Source organism: Antechinus flavipes, chromosome 5 (genome assembly GCF_016432865.1).
Source record: "Antechinus flavipes isolate AdamAnt ecotype Samford, QLD, Australia chromosome 5, AdamAnt_v2, whole genome shotgun sequence".
Classification (NCBI taxonomy): domain Eukaryota; kingdom Metazoa; phylum Chordata; class Mammalia; order Dasyuromorphia; family Dasyuridae; genus Antechinus; species Antechinus flavipes.
This window is the reverse complement of record NC_067402.1, coordinates 5,226,324-5,242,336: the sequence shown is the minus strand read 5'-3', so window position 1 is coordinate 5,242,336 and position 16,013 is coordinate 5,226,324. Positions and strand designations below refer to the sequence as shown.

The 16,013-nt window shown below is 53.1% G+C and overlaps 1 protein-coding gene across 1 annotated transcript in view; it reads right to left on the bottom strand.

Moving 5' to 3' along the window:
* Window positions 1-5,140: 5,140 nt before the first annotated feature.
* SCIN (scinderin) overlaps window positions 5,141-16,013 on the bottom strand; it is a 34,336-nt gene continuing 23,463 nt past the window's right edge. The window contains exons 10-16 of the mRNA XM_052000648.1: window positions 11,825-11,915; window positions 9,523-9,693; window positions 8,568-8,745; window positions 8,271-8,392; window positions 7,650-7,727; window positions 6,845-6,905; window positions 5,141-6,158 (exon numbers count right to left, since the gene is read on the bottom strand). Of these exons, the coding sequence (XP_051856608.1) occupies window positions 6,010-6,158; window positions 6,845-6,905; window positions 7,650-7,727; window positions 8,271-8,392; window positions 8,568-8,745; window positions 9,523-9,693; window positions 11,825-11,915 (850 nt within the window). The 3' untranslated portion in view covers window positions 5,141-6,009. The remainder of the gene's footprint in view (window positions 6,159-6,844; window positions 6,906-7,649; window positions 7,728-8,270; window positions 8,393-8,567; window positions 8,746-9,522; window positions 9,694-11,824; window positions 11,916-16,013) is intronic.

The following is a 16,013-nucleotide window of genomic DNA, read 5'->3' as shown; positions in this document are numbered from 1 at the left end:
AAGTGGATTCCTCTAAACAGTACAGACTTTGTCAGGACAACTAAATTAAGAGTTGTTTTCACAGGTGACAGAATGCGGTGACGATTGAATATCTTGGACTCCATTAGGAGCAAAGCACATTTGGAAACCCATCTTTTTCCAGGAGATGAAACATATGCAAATGTATCCTAGTCAATTTAAATCCAGAATGACAAGTGAATAAGGAGCTGATGCTAGAGGATCTTCGTCATCAGAAAAAGCAAACATGAAAATGCTTACCAAGGGGAAAACTAGAGGTGCCATTGAATCTCTTTCTCCTGATTGCATTATGGGAGGAAATTGCTAATCAGTGTCTTCCCTTCGGTGGCAGTGGGAAGAGGGAGAAAGCTGCCGCACTTTGTGGGGCGATGTGGCCTCTGGCATTTAAAGCCAGTCGGTGGGCTTCCGGATGGACAAGTCGGACACGCTGCTCCCAGAACTGCTGCCCATTTGGGCTGTGTGTGGTGGGAGGGCCCTTTCCGCACAAAGTCTCTGAATTTTAATGGTTGCGAGGCTGGTGGTCGACTCATGCTACCTGGCAAGATGGAGGCCAAACAGTCTTCACAAGTGGCCAAGAGACAGGAGAAGCCACATCATCTAGAAAATGGCAGAGCTGAGCAGTTGCTGATGCGAATGGGGGCACGAGGAGGGCCGTGGGGCTCCTCTGGGAGGCTGGCAACTGCAAGGAAGTGAAAGGCACTCTCTCCGGAGAGAACGCCAGGAAGTGCCAATCTTGCCAGGGCATTCTCACCCTATTTTGTGCCTTTAGAAAACAGAAAGTAGCGGCAGCTAGGGGGCACAGTGAATAGAGCACCAGCCCTGAAGTCAGGAGGACCTGAGTTCAAATCTGACCTCAGACACTTAATACTTCCTGGCTGTGTGACCCTGGGCAAGTCACTTAACCTCAGTCGCCTCAGCAAAAAACAAAACAAAACAAAACAAAAATAGAAAGTTAAATTAGTAGCTTTGCCATCCCATGAGTGGATTGTGTAGTAAATCTGCTCTGGAGAGCCAATCTATTCTATGGCCCATGTTAGGAGTAAAGTCCTTGTTGGTCAGTCCGCTGAAGAAATTGCAAGTCTGGAAGTTTTGACAGAAAAAAATTGACCAACTTAAGCCCCTGGGAAGTTTTAACTTTGTATACACTTTTTCATTCTTTTTTATAATAAGAACCCATAAATTTAGGCTGTCTTATCTCCCCCACCCTCACCCCCACCATACCAATGAGATCGAATGGTCTTGGCTCCCTGGCACTTAAAATCCTTGGCCAAAGCTCACTTGAAGACTTAATGCTGCTCTCTTTCCTCCTTCCTACGTCCTCCTGTCACCCAGGTACCGCGCTCTTTCCTTGGGATGGTTTCTTGGCCATAATTGGCACATTGTTATAAAAGAGATTCCATGGGACACCTCATCTGTCTTGATTCTTCTACTTCCTAGATGCTCTTAAAGAGCTCTGAAACATGCTCCAGCTTTAGTCCATTATTTTCTCATTTTTAAGGCTAGACCTTTCAGATGTAGTGATTTTCTAGTTGTTGTTTGAGACTACTCGATCCATCATCCTCAGTTCGTCCATCGTTTCCATTTTCTCGTAGATTGATTGCCCTTTTATATTTTTGAAGAGTTTTTTCTTGCAATTGAGGGAATCGATGGCCCCTCTATTTATCCTCTTGGTAAGCATTTTGTGTTTCCTTTATCTGAGGTCGAAGACCTACCACCATCAACTCCTTATTCAGTTGTCATTCCGCGATTTTAATTGATGAGGATATATTTATATGTCTTTCGTCTCCTTTTTCTTTAACACTCTCCTCCCCGTATTAAACATGAACAGGAATGTAATGGGCTGAGGCTTGAGTTGATGCACTGAGGTCCCAAGCACATGAGGCTAAATAGTAATTGGACCATACTCTATTAATAGATAAGCTTGGAGAAAGAATGGCCCCCACCCACTCTTTGTGCAAGTCCTGATGTGTTGTATAGGAAATGACAATTTTGGTGGGTGGAGGCAGGGGAGTGGAAAAGGAAGGGGAGGAGAGATTTTTGGGACTGCCATTGCCATGGTTGGCTCGGCTCTTCGCGTCTCTCTCTCTTAGCTGGCTTCCTGTCGCAGATGCCTATATTTGCTATCCCAATCTTTATTCACCTCTTCACTTCAATAAATATTGAAGATTTTTCCCTTAACCTGAATTCCTGACTCTGGCTGATTTTAAATACGCGGTCATTACACAGGAACATTGGAAGCTCGCCATGCTTGATTTCTTTAAAGAACAGACAAAAAGCATTAAACTGTGGAGCGGCCCGTTCTCGTGGGGCACATGGGTGAGCTGCTCCCTTTGTTCTCTTGCCCACCACAAAGAAGATTCCTATGGGTGACATGACAGACTTTTGTGGGAGGGGGGGCGGATGGTTCTCTTCACTTTCCCCCAAGCTCCGCTGCCTGTGCTCAGAACCTGCCTTCTGTTAGCCTGTGGCCCTGCTCTAGTTCATACAGGAACATCGTCAGTGACTATTGAACGAATGGCATTTAGGAGAGATCTAGAACTGAGAACGGCTCCAACCATCTCTCCGTTTCCTGATGGTGACTTTCTCTCATGCTCAGATCTCCTTCTGGAACCTCTTTTGCCTCCCAAGAATACGCTTAGAACCCCCCAATTCCATTACACTGGTTTTTATATCTCTAATGCTGGTTTCCCAGTCTCCCCTTTTCTAGATTATCAGACTTCATTCTGTTGACTGGGATCCTGGTTTTCTGGGACACTCAGGTGTTTTAAACAAACACTCTGTGTTTCCTGTGATTTCCTGAGCAGCGCTCGCCACAGAAAGTTGTAACAATATGTGGCCTCCTCCAGCTAGTTTCCTGTCTCGCGTCTCTCACATCTTAGGGGTATTTTGGGGTCCTCGTCAAGCCCGGATCCACGCAACCCTGGCTGATGTGAGCGGCCTTGCTTCATCCCACTTGTCTGCTGAATTTGTTTCTCTGACCATCTGTTGAGTGGAGATTCTGGTTGGGTTAGTGTATGGTGTGTGCATGTATTTCGGCAGTGTACTTGGCTTGAAACAGCCTTCAGGGAGAGTTGTGATTCATTCAGTCTTTTTTCTTGTGTCTCGGGGGATTGATGTATGTGTCTGTGTCCCAGGCTGATGCAGGGTCCCCGGGTGAAAGACCCTTTCGAACGGGTTGTGATGATTCAAAGGAAGAGCCTTGAAGACCTGGGCACTTGTGGGGCATTCATAACTGGTTCTCTCCCTCCACTAGCCATGTACTCAGGAAGAGGATTTTCAAATGGCTCCGTATTGGGAACTGGCACCAGTGGCCGGAGCTTTGGACATTTTCTCTTCATTTTTGGCAATTCTGCTTTTAGTGAGACTCCTCAATTTTGGTGGGCAATCAGTCTAGAAAGGGAGAAGTTTTGGTTCTTCCCACTGAGGTCAGAATAGGACCCTATGAAATGTCCTTGGGTTCTGCCTTTCTTATTATTTATTAAATGAGTGGATTGGAGTTTCTGACCTTTAGCAAGGAGGGATCCTTGGTAGCCAAGAACTCACATAGTGTGTCTCAGTGTGAACTTGGGAGTCCAAGGTCATTGAGGTGGCGTAGGGACGTGAGTGGTGGAGCAAATGTTTGGACTTATAAAAGCTATTGATTGTGAGGAACTTAATTAGAACTGGGGGTTACTCATTAGCACTTAGCAGAGGTTACAGGGAAGCCTAGAGGAGAGCGGCTGAACCTGGACTCAGAAAGTTCTGAATTCAGATCCTACCTGTGATGCTTATGAGCTGCTGGGCAAGCCACTTCACCTGTCTGCCTCAATTTCCTCAACTGAAAAATAGGGAGCACAACAGCATTTACTTTTAAGGCTTATAATGAGGACTGAGTAGGATCAGAATTGTAAAGCACTTAACCTGTAGGGGTCCCGTCTGCCTGCCATTTTCTGCTGCTCCCGATAACCCTGACCCGGCCTAGAAAGAAAGAGAAGCTTTGATCCAAAGGCCAGATTTAGCCTCTGGCTAACATCCCACATAATTGAAGTCTTCTCCTGTCTGACCTCGTGCTTCAGGTGCCCACTGAGGAAGACGATCTGATAAACTCGTTTGTTCTTTGAGGAACATTTATTCCTGTATTAAGAGCAATGCCAGAAATGACAATGTGTCATTAAAAGGAATGAATCTGAATGGCAGAATTTCTGGGACTGTGGTATTTGGAGGAAGAGATCTTTCTAGCATTCTCCAAATCATATTACATACAGTCTTATACCACGGGGTGGCTAGGTAGTTCAGTGGGTAAAGCACCAGAGCCGGAGTCAGCAAGACTCATTTTCCTGAGTTCAAATCGGACAAGTAATTAGCTGTGAGACTTAGGGTAAGTCACAACTTTGTTTGCCTCAGTGTCCTCGTCTGTAAAATGAGCTAGAGGAGGAGATGGCAGATCACGCTAATATTTCTGCCAAGAAAACCCCACAAGGGATCAGGAAAGAATCAGCTGTGACTGAACTACAATGGCTTGAGCTGAAGGAGGCCTGTAGGAGGGAGCCAGGAAAGAACAAAGATGCTACATTGGCGAATTAAGTGACAGGGAACCTGGCAGCTTCTTTCTGGATTCTGGGCAGTGCCCAGTGGGCATTCTGTCTGCTCTGACGCCCTAATGGGGACCAGTGGGGACTAGAAGAGCCGGTGAAAGGGGACTGCCCTTTCTTGTAGTTTTGCTCAAAGGTCATAACTTCCACCTACAAGTCAGTTCAGTTGTGAAATTTTCCCAACTTGAAACGATTTCGCCAATAAGATTAAAATACCGCCAAGAGACGAAGGAGAAAAAATATAAGCTCTTGAAATTGATCCCTGAGAACAAATGGGCCTTGTGGTCTGGCAGCCCGCTGGCTTCAGAGGTGTCCTGGTCTGGGAGACAGGAAGCCCTGAATTGGAATCATCCCTCAGACCCCGACTAGTTGTGTGACCCCAGGGGAGACGCGAAATTTTGCTCCAGTTTCCTGCCTCTCAGAGCTGCTGGAAGGACCTAATGAGGTACTTGCCTCTTATTATATACCCTTGTATACATGTAGCTTCCTAGATCAAGCCAGACTTCGCCAACAACATTAACAGAGTAACTCAGGGCAAATTAAAGACATAATGATTTAATATTCATGTTTATTCATGTGCTTAAATATTTAAACACATTTAATAGCACAATAAGCTGAGGACAATTGGAGCTGATTGTCACTATGTAAGGCATTCCTAGCAATTGTTTCTCTTAATATTTAAAGTCTTATTCAAGATTTTATCCTGTGTGACTAAATATATTTCCAAGTTCAAAAAGCAAAATCTTTTTTTTTTTGTTTTTTGTTTTTTCACTAAAAAGTCATGACTTAAAAATGAAAAGACTGAAGTTTGTTTTTAAAGCCCAGGAAAATTAGACGAATAATTAGAAAAATTAGAAAAAGATATTCTTGTTAGAAAATGTTTGGCATAATTACATAGAAATTAATTTTCCAGAAAGAAAAAGAACCTAAGCTTCTTAATGAACTCGGTCTTCCCCCAGCCGTATTCTCCCAAGCAGCATTCCATTCAACCAAGCCTGATTAAGCACTTCCTATGGCAGAATTTTTCTCTATGGGGAAGGAAAAGTCACCTGGGAAAGCTGCCCCCGCTGCTTCCTGATGGACACAGGCAGGGCTAGTTCCCACCTGATGAAGCCCCTCGGGCACAAAGAACAGGCTCCATTCCTCGGGGGCTGCCGGGGAAGGATTTGGAGGCAGTGAAGTGACAAGTGACAAGAGAGACTCCTGGACCGGTCTCAGAACATGAGCCCCCTGGCCTGCCTTTGCCCCCCTGCACCCCACCACCCCCAAAGTCCCCGTATGATCCCGTAGCACTGGGGAGCATCATCTGCCCTTGAAAGGCTCCAACCCCAGGCTGGCAGTCTGAGGGCCGCCCTTTCTGCCATCACTGGGGGAACAGAACGCAGCAAATCCAGGTGACTCGTGCCGGCGGCGGGGACGTTTACACTGACCGGGAATTCTCCTGCCACCTGCTCGCGTCCCATCCCAGGAACCAGCCTGTGAACGTGGGCGGCTCGTACCCCTGCTTGACGATGACGATCGGGGTTCCCTGGTCTCTCCCAGAAGGATCCGTCTCCAGGTAGGTTTTGGCTGGGAAGAGAATTGCCGCAGTGTCAGGGCGAGTCACCTGTGAGCTAACCGGATGAGAGGAACGCTGCCATCCCAAGGAAAGAGCCCAGTGGCCATGGGGGAGACCCCGGGGGAGGAGGGAGCCGTAGGGGCTGCGCCACAGAACCAGAGCTCGGCAAGCTGGGCGGGGGGTTATGTCTCATGGTTTTCTGTGACCTTGGCTGCCCCCGCTGTAAAAGAACCCCTTGTTTTGGCTCTGGAAAAAGCAGGAACACCCACCTGCCAACCTTTCAGCCCATGAACATTTATGAAGTGCTTACTGTGTACACCCACCTGCCAACCTTTCAGCCCATGAACATTTATGAAGTGCCTACTGTGTACACCCACCTGCCAACCTTTCAGCCCATGAACATTTATGAAATGCCTACTGTGTGCTAGGAGTGTTTCTCAGGAAGGAGAAAAGTGGGAGGCACAGCAACGACAAAGTTATCACCTATTCACAAATGTCCCGGGGGCTGCGCGTCCAGCCCCCTCATTTGGCAGGCGGGTGGTTGGAGGAACTGGGGAAGGGGGTGTTTAGTCTGAAAATCTGGGGATGAGGGGGATGATGGTTTCCAGTGGCTGAGGTGGGGTGAGCCTCGCCCTGTCTGACCCCCAAAAGCAGAGCCACAAGGAGGAACCCCCCCTCCCCCAGGCAGGGAGCTCACCAGACTTCATGGATTCTGTTCGTTCCACTTCATTGGCATCTTTGCCGATCCAAAGAAATATCTAAAGGGACACAAAGTGGGTGGGGCCGTGCTCACGGTGGGGAAGGGCCCTTTACATCTGGGTCTGCCCCCTCTGCGGCTCGGCCCAGATCCCCCCAGAAGGCCGTGAAATGCGAGGGCCCAGGCGGCTGAAGCCGCCCCGGGAAGCTTGGGGATCCTAGTCCTCGCAGAAAAGGCTGAAACTTCGCCTTCCCTACTGGCCTAGAACCCAAGTCCGGGCCAGCCTGAGGGGGGGCGGGGAAGCCGGGTAGCCTTAAGTCTATGACTGAGGGGTCTATGTCAGAGCAGGCTTCGGGAGCTCCACGTCCCGCCCGCTCCTTTCCTCCTGCTTCTCCCCAGACCTGTGATTTCATCAGGAGGGGGTGGGGGGAAGCACAGGCTGGCCCCTCCCCCATGGGCCCAGGGGTTTGCCTGGGGCAGGAAGGGTCAGAGGAGGAGCCGGGCTTGGTGGGCAGGCGTTTCAGAGATGGGGCTCGGCCCCCAGTCTTCTGGCCCTCCCGGCCCGTAGCCCTGCCGCACGGCGCCAAATGTCAGAGTCCCCAGTGGGCCGCGCAGGAAGACATGGCAAAGGCGGCCCTCAGAGCCCAACAGGGGGGACGCGGCCGCTGTTCTTTACCCATCACGGAGGTTACTCCGGTCTGGGCCACATCCGGGCCATAGGAGGCGGGTATTTCAGCACCTTCCCCTTCTTCACCCCCCCCCCCATTGGCCCCCAGGGCCAAGGCCCCAGCCCCGCCTCCATTACCTGCTCCCACGCGTCCAGCAGCATGACGTCATCTTCCGCTAAGTCATCCTGGGTGAATTCTCCCGGCACCTCCTCGATCTGAAACACGGTTTCTGCATTTACCCCCTTGACAAGTTCCTTTTAACAAGCAGCTCCTGGGAGGAGGAGCGGCCTTGCCCTGGGGTTACAGTTATTGCCCCGGGGCAGGGAGTCCCCGCCTTCCCACTGAAGCTTTGTACAGACTGAGCTCCCGAGGATCCCTGCGGGGACCCCCGGTGAATCATCCAACTCCGTTTCCCTTACTGGGATCGCCTTCATAAGAGCGGCCACAGGACCAGGAACAGGGAGAAAGCTCCCGGTGTCCCAGCAAGATCACACCTTCCACAAGGCGAGCAAAAGGGCCTCGGGCTAGAGCAAGCAAGGGGAGTAGGGATGGCGGCCCAGGGGGGCAAGGGGAGCGGCTCAGCCTCCCGGGGACAGCCCGGGGGGCACCCACTCCCGCTTCTGTGCTTCGGGTCCTGATTAAGCCCAGCGGCGGCCACAGGAAAGGAGCGCCCAGCAGTGCCCAGGTCCGGAGCCAACCAGCCGGAGCCCGGGCCGGGCCCAGCCCCCGAGGAAGCGCACGGCCCGGGAGATACTCACGAGAAAGCGGCCGGTTTTGTTGGAGCAGCCGAAGAGCCGGGGCGGGTGGTCTTCCACCTGGGCTTCCAGCAGGGGCGAAGTCTGGTACGCTTTCTTCCCACCCAGAGCGGCCCAGAATTCCTCTGTGGAACAGACGAGAACAGGCTCGAGGGGGTCCCCGCCACCCGGCCCCGCTGGTCCAGATGACAAAGCAGCCGGTCCTCGATTTCTTAGCTGGGCTGCCGGCAGGCCCGGGCCAAGGACAGGTAGGGGCGGCTCCGGCGGAGTGTCCGGCCCCGCCCCGCCCGAGGCGCTCACCTGGCTCTTGGCCCTCGGGGACCCTGGCGGTCTGGCACTGGAGCACGCCGCTCAGGTACCGGGCCCCCTTCTCCTCCTCCTCGCTGGCTCCCCTCCCGACCCAGGTGTAGCCGTCCTTCCGCGGCAGCTTCAGCACAAAGACGTCGTTGGAATTCAGCGAGTCCGAGTCCGCGTCCACCTGGAATCGGAAGGACCCCGCGGTCGTGACTCCGGAACCCCCTCCCCCCGCCCCGAGGGGGGGTGCGCCAGTGCAGCCCCGAGACCGCCACCTTTAAAGTGGGGGGAGAGCACCTGTCCAGCCGGAGCGCAGGGGGCCCAGACCCCCAGTGAGATCACAGAATGGCGTGACTGGGGATAACCCCCAGAGGGTCTCAGGCTGCCCTTTCTCTGCCCACTGGACTTGGGGCTCCTGGTCCCATTACATCCCGCTGCCTTCTTGGCGCTGGGCTCTTTTTCCCAGTCCCAGGGCTGACATCCTCACTTCCCAAGACTGTCCTCCCCGCTCTGTTTGGCTCATCCCCCCTCATTACTCCGCTCGGACTCCCATAATGCCTCCCTCCTGGTGCCCTCCCCTCCTCCTCTCATCAGGAGCATCCTGCTCCCTCCCCCCCCCCCTCCCTGCCCCGGGATCTCTGCAAGCCCCTCGGCTCAGGCCCGTCCCTCATCTCTGCGCTTCCTGCCCACGCCCGGGCCACGGTTCCTGGCCGTGCCCACGGTACCCGGGGCTTGTTTCAGGGACATCAGGCACCGTCTGTGCCTTCGCCCGGGTGACGTCTGGGGCTGCCCGAGGGCCGGAAGGAGGTGGCTTCGGGAGGGAGGGAGCTACGTCCGCCACAGGGAGGCGCTCTTCCAGGCTCAGAAAACTGGCAATTAAGGAGCGGAGGGAGGGGCCGGCACGGGGCCTCGGGAGGAGCAGACGCCGGCTGCGGAGCCATTCCTAGGTGGGGGCTTTTACCTCCACGATCCTGGTGATGGAGCCCAGGTTCCGACGGATTTGGAAGAGGCGCGTGGGGGCCGGGGAGGCCTGGCCCCCTTTCCTGGACGTCCCGTTCTTGTAAACAATGAGGGGCTTGTCTTTAAACAGGCTCAGCAAGTGCGCCGGCTCCTTACCTTGGGAGACGCGGACCTGGGGGGGAGGGGGGAAGGGCTATGAGAAAGGAGACCCCCCCCCCATCAGGAGGTGCCCGGGACACGTGACCGGGGGCTTCTGAAGGCTGGAGCAGCTTCCGGGGGAGTGGGCAGGAAGAGCCTGGGACCGAGTTTAATTCTCTCTGCCTGGTTCCCCTAAGGCACGGGGACACTCCGGATTTAGTGTCTGCTGCCGAGCCCCTCTCCCCCACACAAGGAACTGCGGGGATGTGCAGCCTTCCACCCTCACCCCCATTCTCCTTCCAACTGCCCAACATAACCCCCAGCAAGAAGGCGGAGAGAGCAGCAGGGAAGGGTTCGGGGCGGTCCCGGCGGCCGGAGCGGAGCCACAGCTGGCACCGAGGTCTGCCAGAGAAGGCGCCCGGGACGGGCACAGCCAGCGAGGGAGCCCGCCCATCCATCAGCTTAACTCATTGGGCCTCAAGCCGCTCGGTGCACAAGCTCTGCTGCTCGGGCCGGGGCCTGGACTTGGGAACTCCGGAGGAGGGTGCGGGTCCCTGCTCCTTTGGGAAGCGGATGCCCCGGGGCCACGGCCCAGCAGGGGGACCATCCGCTAACGAACCAGGCGGGTCTGGGACCCCCCTTAGGTGTGTGGAAGCCGGACCCCGTCTTCCTGGTTCGAGGGGGGCCGCGCTGCCTCCCATGCAGCCTGCCTGAGGGGGAGCCCCGGGCCTGAGCCTTGCAGAGGGGCCTGCTCTGAGGAAGACCCAGAGGCAGCAGGGCCCGAGCCCCAGGGATCAAAGCCCGAGCCTGGGGAGCAATGATTTCCCTGCTGCCAAGGCTGCCTTCACCTGGGCCTGGCCCGCCATCTAGTGGCCGCAAGCAGCCTCTCGCTTGGGCTGGGTTTGCCCCAGCCAGCTCCGTCCCCGGATGGAGAAGCCCCCCAGCACCCGCCGCCCGCGGGGCGCAGACCGCGTCGCCTCTCCCTCCGAGGGGCTCCCTTTTGGCTTCTGCCCCAGTGCCCCCGAGGCTCCGGCCTCTCCCCGCCGGGACTTTGGAGGGATTGGAGGAAACGCCGCACGTCAGGATCCGCGGATTGAGCGGCAGTCGGCCGTGTGAGGGGCCACGGAGGCTGGGCTGGAGCTCAATGCGCTCAGTCCTGGGCTCAAGGACCGCACTTAAGCCGGTACCGTGAACAAAGGCGCGGCCGAGCCCCCAAACGCTCGCCCGGCCCCTGAGAACTTGGAGGCTTGGGGAGTGAGTGAGCGGGGCACCGAGCGGGCAGGGCAGAGGCCCCTGAGGCTGTGAGGGGAGGCCGCCTGCCTCACCTTCCTTGTGTCAGGGCCCCTGGCCTGGGGAAGCCTAGGGCCCTCCTAGGGACGCCTCTTGTATTAAGGGAAAACAACAATCCTGAAATCCTGAAAAGTAACAGGCCAAGAATGCTTGATTTAAGCTTCATGGGACTCAGTGTTGTGTATACAGCAAGTGCTCAATGATGCCCCCTGGGACCCCCTCCAGGAAAGCAAAGCTGCAAAGGAAAGCTCAAGCCAGGGAGAGGCCTTGGAAGAAACTCCGGTGGTTTCCTGGAAGCTCAACTCTTCTCTACCCAGGGAAAAAGGAGGGAGAGTCAGGAGGGAGGGAGAAAGGAAGGGAGGGAAGGAAGAAAGGGGAAAAAGGGAAGGAAAAAAGGGAGAAGAAAAGGAAGGAGAGAAGAAAAGAAGAGAGGGAGGGAGGGAGGGAAGGAAGAAGGGAAAAGAGGGACAGTAGGAAGGAGGGAGGGAAGGGAGGAGAGAAGGAAGGAGGCAGGGAAGAAGGAAGGAAATAGGGAAATGAGGGAGGAAAGGAAAGAGTAAGGAAGGAGAGAGAAAAAGAGGGAAGGAAGCAGGGAAGAAGAAAGGAAGGAAATAGGGAAGGGAGGAAGAGGAGGGAGAAAGAAAAGAGGAAGGGATGGATTGTTCAGGTATAAGATGGAGACTGTGCCGCTCCAAGAGGTTTTATTTCTCCTTTTCCAGGATATGAGGAGGTAAATACAGAAAAAAAGTAGGAACACTTAGTTTTCCTATAGTTAAAAGGTCTTTAGTTATGGGAAAAAATTTGCAAGTGCGCAGTGAAGGTAGCACTGGGAGCCAAGGAACACCCCTATGTGAGGGAGCCGGCGCTGCACTGACCTGCACTGGCCTCCCTCCCAAAGAGCGGTCCAGCTGAACGGTCAGGAACGCCGAGGCGGTCAGCTCATCCCTGGTCGAGTGGGCGCCCTGCCTGCAGAGACGGACAAAGCAGCGCCCTGAGCAGGTGTTCCCTGCTGGGTTCTGGGTATCTCCTGCAGGTGTTCCCTGCTGGGCACTAGGTATCTCCTGCAGGTGTTCCCTGCTGGGCACTAGGTATCTCCTGCAGGTGTTCCCTGCTGGGTTCTGGGTTTCTCTTGCAGGTGTTCCCTGCTGGGCACTAGGTATCTCCTGCAGGTGTTCCCTGCTGGGTTCTAGGTGTCTCCTGCAGGTGTTCCCCGCTGGGTTCTGGGTGTCTCCTGTAAGTGTTCCCTGTTGGGTACTAGGTGTCTCCTGCAGGTGTTCCCTGCTGGGTTCTGGGTGTCTCCTGTAAGTGTTCCCTGTTGGGTACTAGGTGTCTCCTGCAAGTGTTCCCCGCTGGGTTCTGGGTGTCTCCTGTAAGTGTTCCCTGTTGGGTACTAGGTGTCTCCTGCAGGTGTTCCCTGCTGGGTTCTGGGTGTCTCCTGTAAGTGTTCCCTGCTGGGTACTAGGTATCTCCTGCAGGTGTTCCCTGCTGGGCACTAGGTATCTCCTGCAGGTGTTCCCTGCTGGGCTCTGGGTTTCTCTTGCAGGTGTTCCCTGCTGGGTTCTGGGTGTCTCCTGTAAGTGTTCCCTGCTGGGTACTAGGTATCTCCTGCAGGTGTTCCCTGCTGGGCACTAGGTATCTCCTGCAGGTGTTCCCTGCTGGGTTCTGGGTTTCTCTTGCAGGTGTTCCCTGCTGGGTTCTAGGTGTCTCCTGCAGGTGTTCCCCACTGGGTTCTGGGTGTCTCCTGTAAGTGTTCCCTGCTGGGTACTAGGTATCTCCTGCAGGTGTTCCCAGCTGGATCCCACAGTGCAGAGGAAGGAGGAATGGAAGCAGAGACCCTTGCAGGAATGAAATGGTTCCTGGAGGAGCCTCAGCGCCCTCATGTGTGAAACACAGCTACCATTAGCATCTTTCGTGAGATGCCGATCAATGTTATTTTATTTGATGACACCCCCACCCCAATGCTCCCATTTACTCCTTTACATGGAGCTTGTGCCCAGCAGTTTAACCTGATGGCAAGAAAATGGTCACTGAATTTTAAAACTGCTCTTCCCCCTCTCTCCATCACTGAGCCCGTTGGAGTACTGAGAAAACCGTTGCTTTTAATTCAACAATTAAACGAGCCCAAGGTTAAGCACCTACTATGTGCCAGGCGCTGTGTAAGGCTGGGGATACAGAGAGGCACCAGACGGCCCCTCCCCCAGAACCCCCCCCCCCAAGATCACGTGCAGACCACTGCAGTACGATCAGACGCGCTATAAGTGGGACAGTCCCAGGAAGCTGCTCCAATCGTTTCCCTCGAAAACCCCATGAAACGGAGCTTCTGGACAGGCTCTGACGGAGTGAAACATGCTGAAGACGGGGAGGGGGGGAAGTCCCAGAAAGATCGGGGGTGAAACGGGTCTGACAGCCTGGGAATGCCGGAGAGGGGCTCAGTCCCAGCCAGTCAGCAGCGAGAGCCTCCTGGCTCAGAGGAGCCCAGCAGGGGGCGGCCTCCAGGCCCAGCTCGGGCAGACTGGGAAACCCGGCAGTGTCCAGGTCAGAGCAGCCAAGCTACCCCTGCAAACACCAGGGGGCGCTGTGCTCAAAGCCAAGGCTCGGGCTGCCCAGGAAGCTGGGAACAGCGCCCCCTCAGCCCAGGAGCCGAGCTGGCCCTTAAAGTCACAAAGGAAACACCAAAAAGCCGAAGAGGCCGAGCCCGGAAGGGCTCCAGGGAGCCCGAAACGCCGCCGCGGACCGGGGCAAAGTGTCCAGAAGAAGAGCCGGGAGAGAGAGCCGGCTTCCGGCCCAAAGAGGCTTCTTGCAAGCAAACAAAAGGCAAATCAGGGGAAGGAAAAGATGAAAAATGAGTCAACAGCTTGGAAAAGGGGAAAGATGCAGAAAACTCCTTCCCAAGTGAATTGGCCAGATACAAAAAGTGAGAACATCACCCAGTAAAAGCTACACCAGGGCAGGTGGAAGCTGATGACTCTGGGAGACGGCAACAAACTAAAAAGTGAAAAAACACAAGAAACCGCGCATTGGAAAAACAGCTGGACCGGAAAAGAGATCAGAAAATTTAAAAATTGGCCAAAAGAGACCAAGCTCATTAAGGAAAACCGCCCCGATATTCTAGAATTAGAGGGGAAATACTCACTGAAAGACTCCATCACCCTTGCAAAGAGATCCCACAGGGAAAACCCCAAGGAGCCCTGTTGCAAAACTCCAAAGACAACTCAAAGGTTAAGAGAACCCAGGATCTGGTGGCTTCTACTATAATAAAGGATCAGAGGGCCTGGAATACCTAATATTCTGAAAGGCAAAGGACGCAATTACAACCAAGAATTCACTAACTACCCAGCAAAATTCAGCATCTTTCAGAGAAGGTGATGGAGCTTCAGTGAACAGACTTTCATTTCTACTGGGGAAAAAAAACTAAATAGAAAATTTAATCTATAAATATAAGACTCAAAAGAAAGATAAAACAGGAAAATTTATATATTATTTAAAGGCCAAACTGCTTACATCTTACAATGGGAAAACTATTAATAACTCTTGAAAGCTGTATCTGACATTGGGGCAGACAGAGGGGGCCTACAGGGATGGAGGGTGTGGTGGTGATGTAATGTGATTTGGGGGTCCCCTGACCTTGGGGCTTCCTTGGTCTTCTGACTTGGAATCTGCCTCAGCAAACTAAGCACACCCAACCTATCTGAAGACTACCCTTAATTCATCTGGAGATCCCCCCCCCCCCCCAGCCTTACCCCTGGGTCACAGAATTAATATCTACGATTGGAAGCTGTATAAGCGGATCTCCTTGCTTTAGTCTCTGGATTCTCTTAGAATCAGTCCGCTCAGTAATGGCGTCACATTGCTTTTACTAAACTTTGCCCCTTGACTAGGAAATGGCTTCCAGCCTGCTAATTCTTTTGAGACACCTCAAACACTGGTCTGGGACTTCTGGAGTTCCCCTTCTCAACCTCAACCGCTGTGAATGGCCTCGGTGGTGACATCAAAGAAAAAGAGGAAGGGGGGCATAATGGGACAGATCCCATGAAGGGAGAAGGGAGGGGATGAGCCATGTCTGAAGCTTGATCTCATTACTTGGGGCTCTAAGAGGAAATAATCTTTCATTTGGGCATAGAATAAAGCAGTAGGAGGAGAAAGAGGAAAGAAAAGGGAGGGGCAGGATAGAAGGGAGGGCAGAAACACGCGGGCAAGAGAAGGATAGAAGATAAAGGACTGGGTGGAGTGAGTTTAAAAAAACACTAAGGAGAAGGAGCAGTGATAGGAGATAAGGTGCTGGGTGGGGTGGGGTAAAATTTATGGAACTGGGATCCAACAGGTGAAAGGCAGTGGGATGGAGGGTTTTAAAGGCCACCTAAAACACTGGTGTGTTCAAGGTACACGTATACACACACACACACACACACACACACACACACAGAGTTTTACTTTCAGACTTGAGCTAAGATTTTGCTGCTTTAGGGAACGTTCCAAAATGGGAATTCCTGCCATGGATGCTAAAGGGCAATTCATTTGTAACTTTCTGTCTTTGAGAGTTTGCTGGTAAGTGAAATGAGCAGAACCAGGAGATCATCATATACTTCAACAATGATACTGTTTGAGGATGTATTCTGATGGACGTGGATCTCTTCGATAAAGAGAGCTAATTCAGTTTCAATTGATCAAAGATGGACAGAAGCAGCTGCACCCAAAGAAAGAACACTGGGAGATGAATATAAACTGCTTGCATTTTTGTTTTTCTTCCTGGGTTATTTCTACCTTCTGAATCCAATTCTCCCTGTGCAACAAGAGAACTGTTCGGTTCTGCAAACATATATTGTATCTAGGATATACTGTAACCTATTTAACATGTATAGGACTGCTTGCCATCTGGGGAAGGGGGTGGAGGGAGGGAGGGGAAAAATCGGAACAGAAGCAAGTGCAAGGGATAATGCTGTAAAAAAATTACCCTGGCATGCGTTCTATCAATAAAAAGTTATTTAAAAAAACGAGTTTGCTGGGATTCTTGAGAGACTGAGGGGACCTGCCTTCGAGCTGCTCCCGTCTCTGAAGTAACACAAA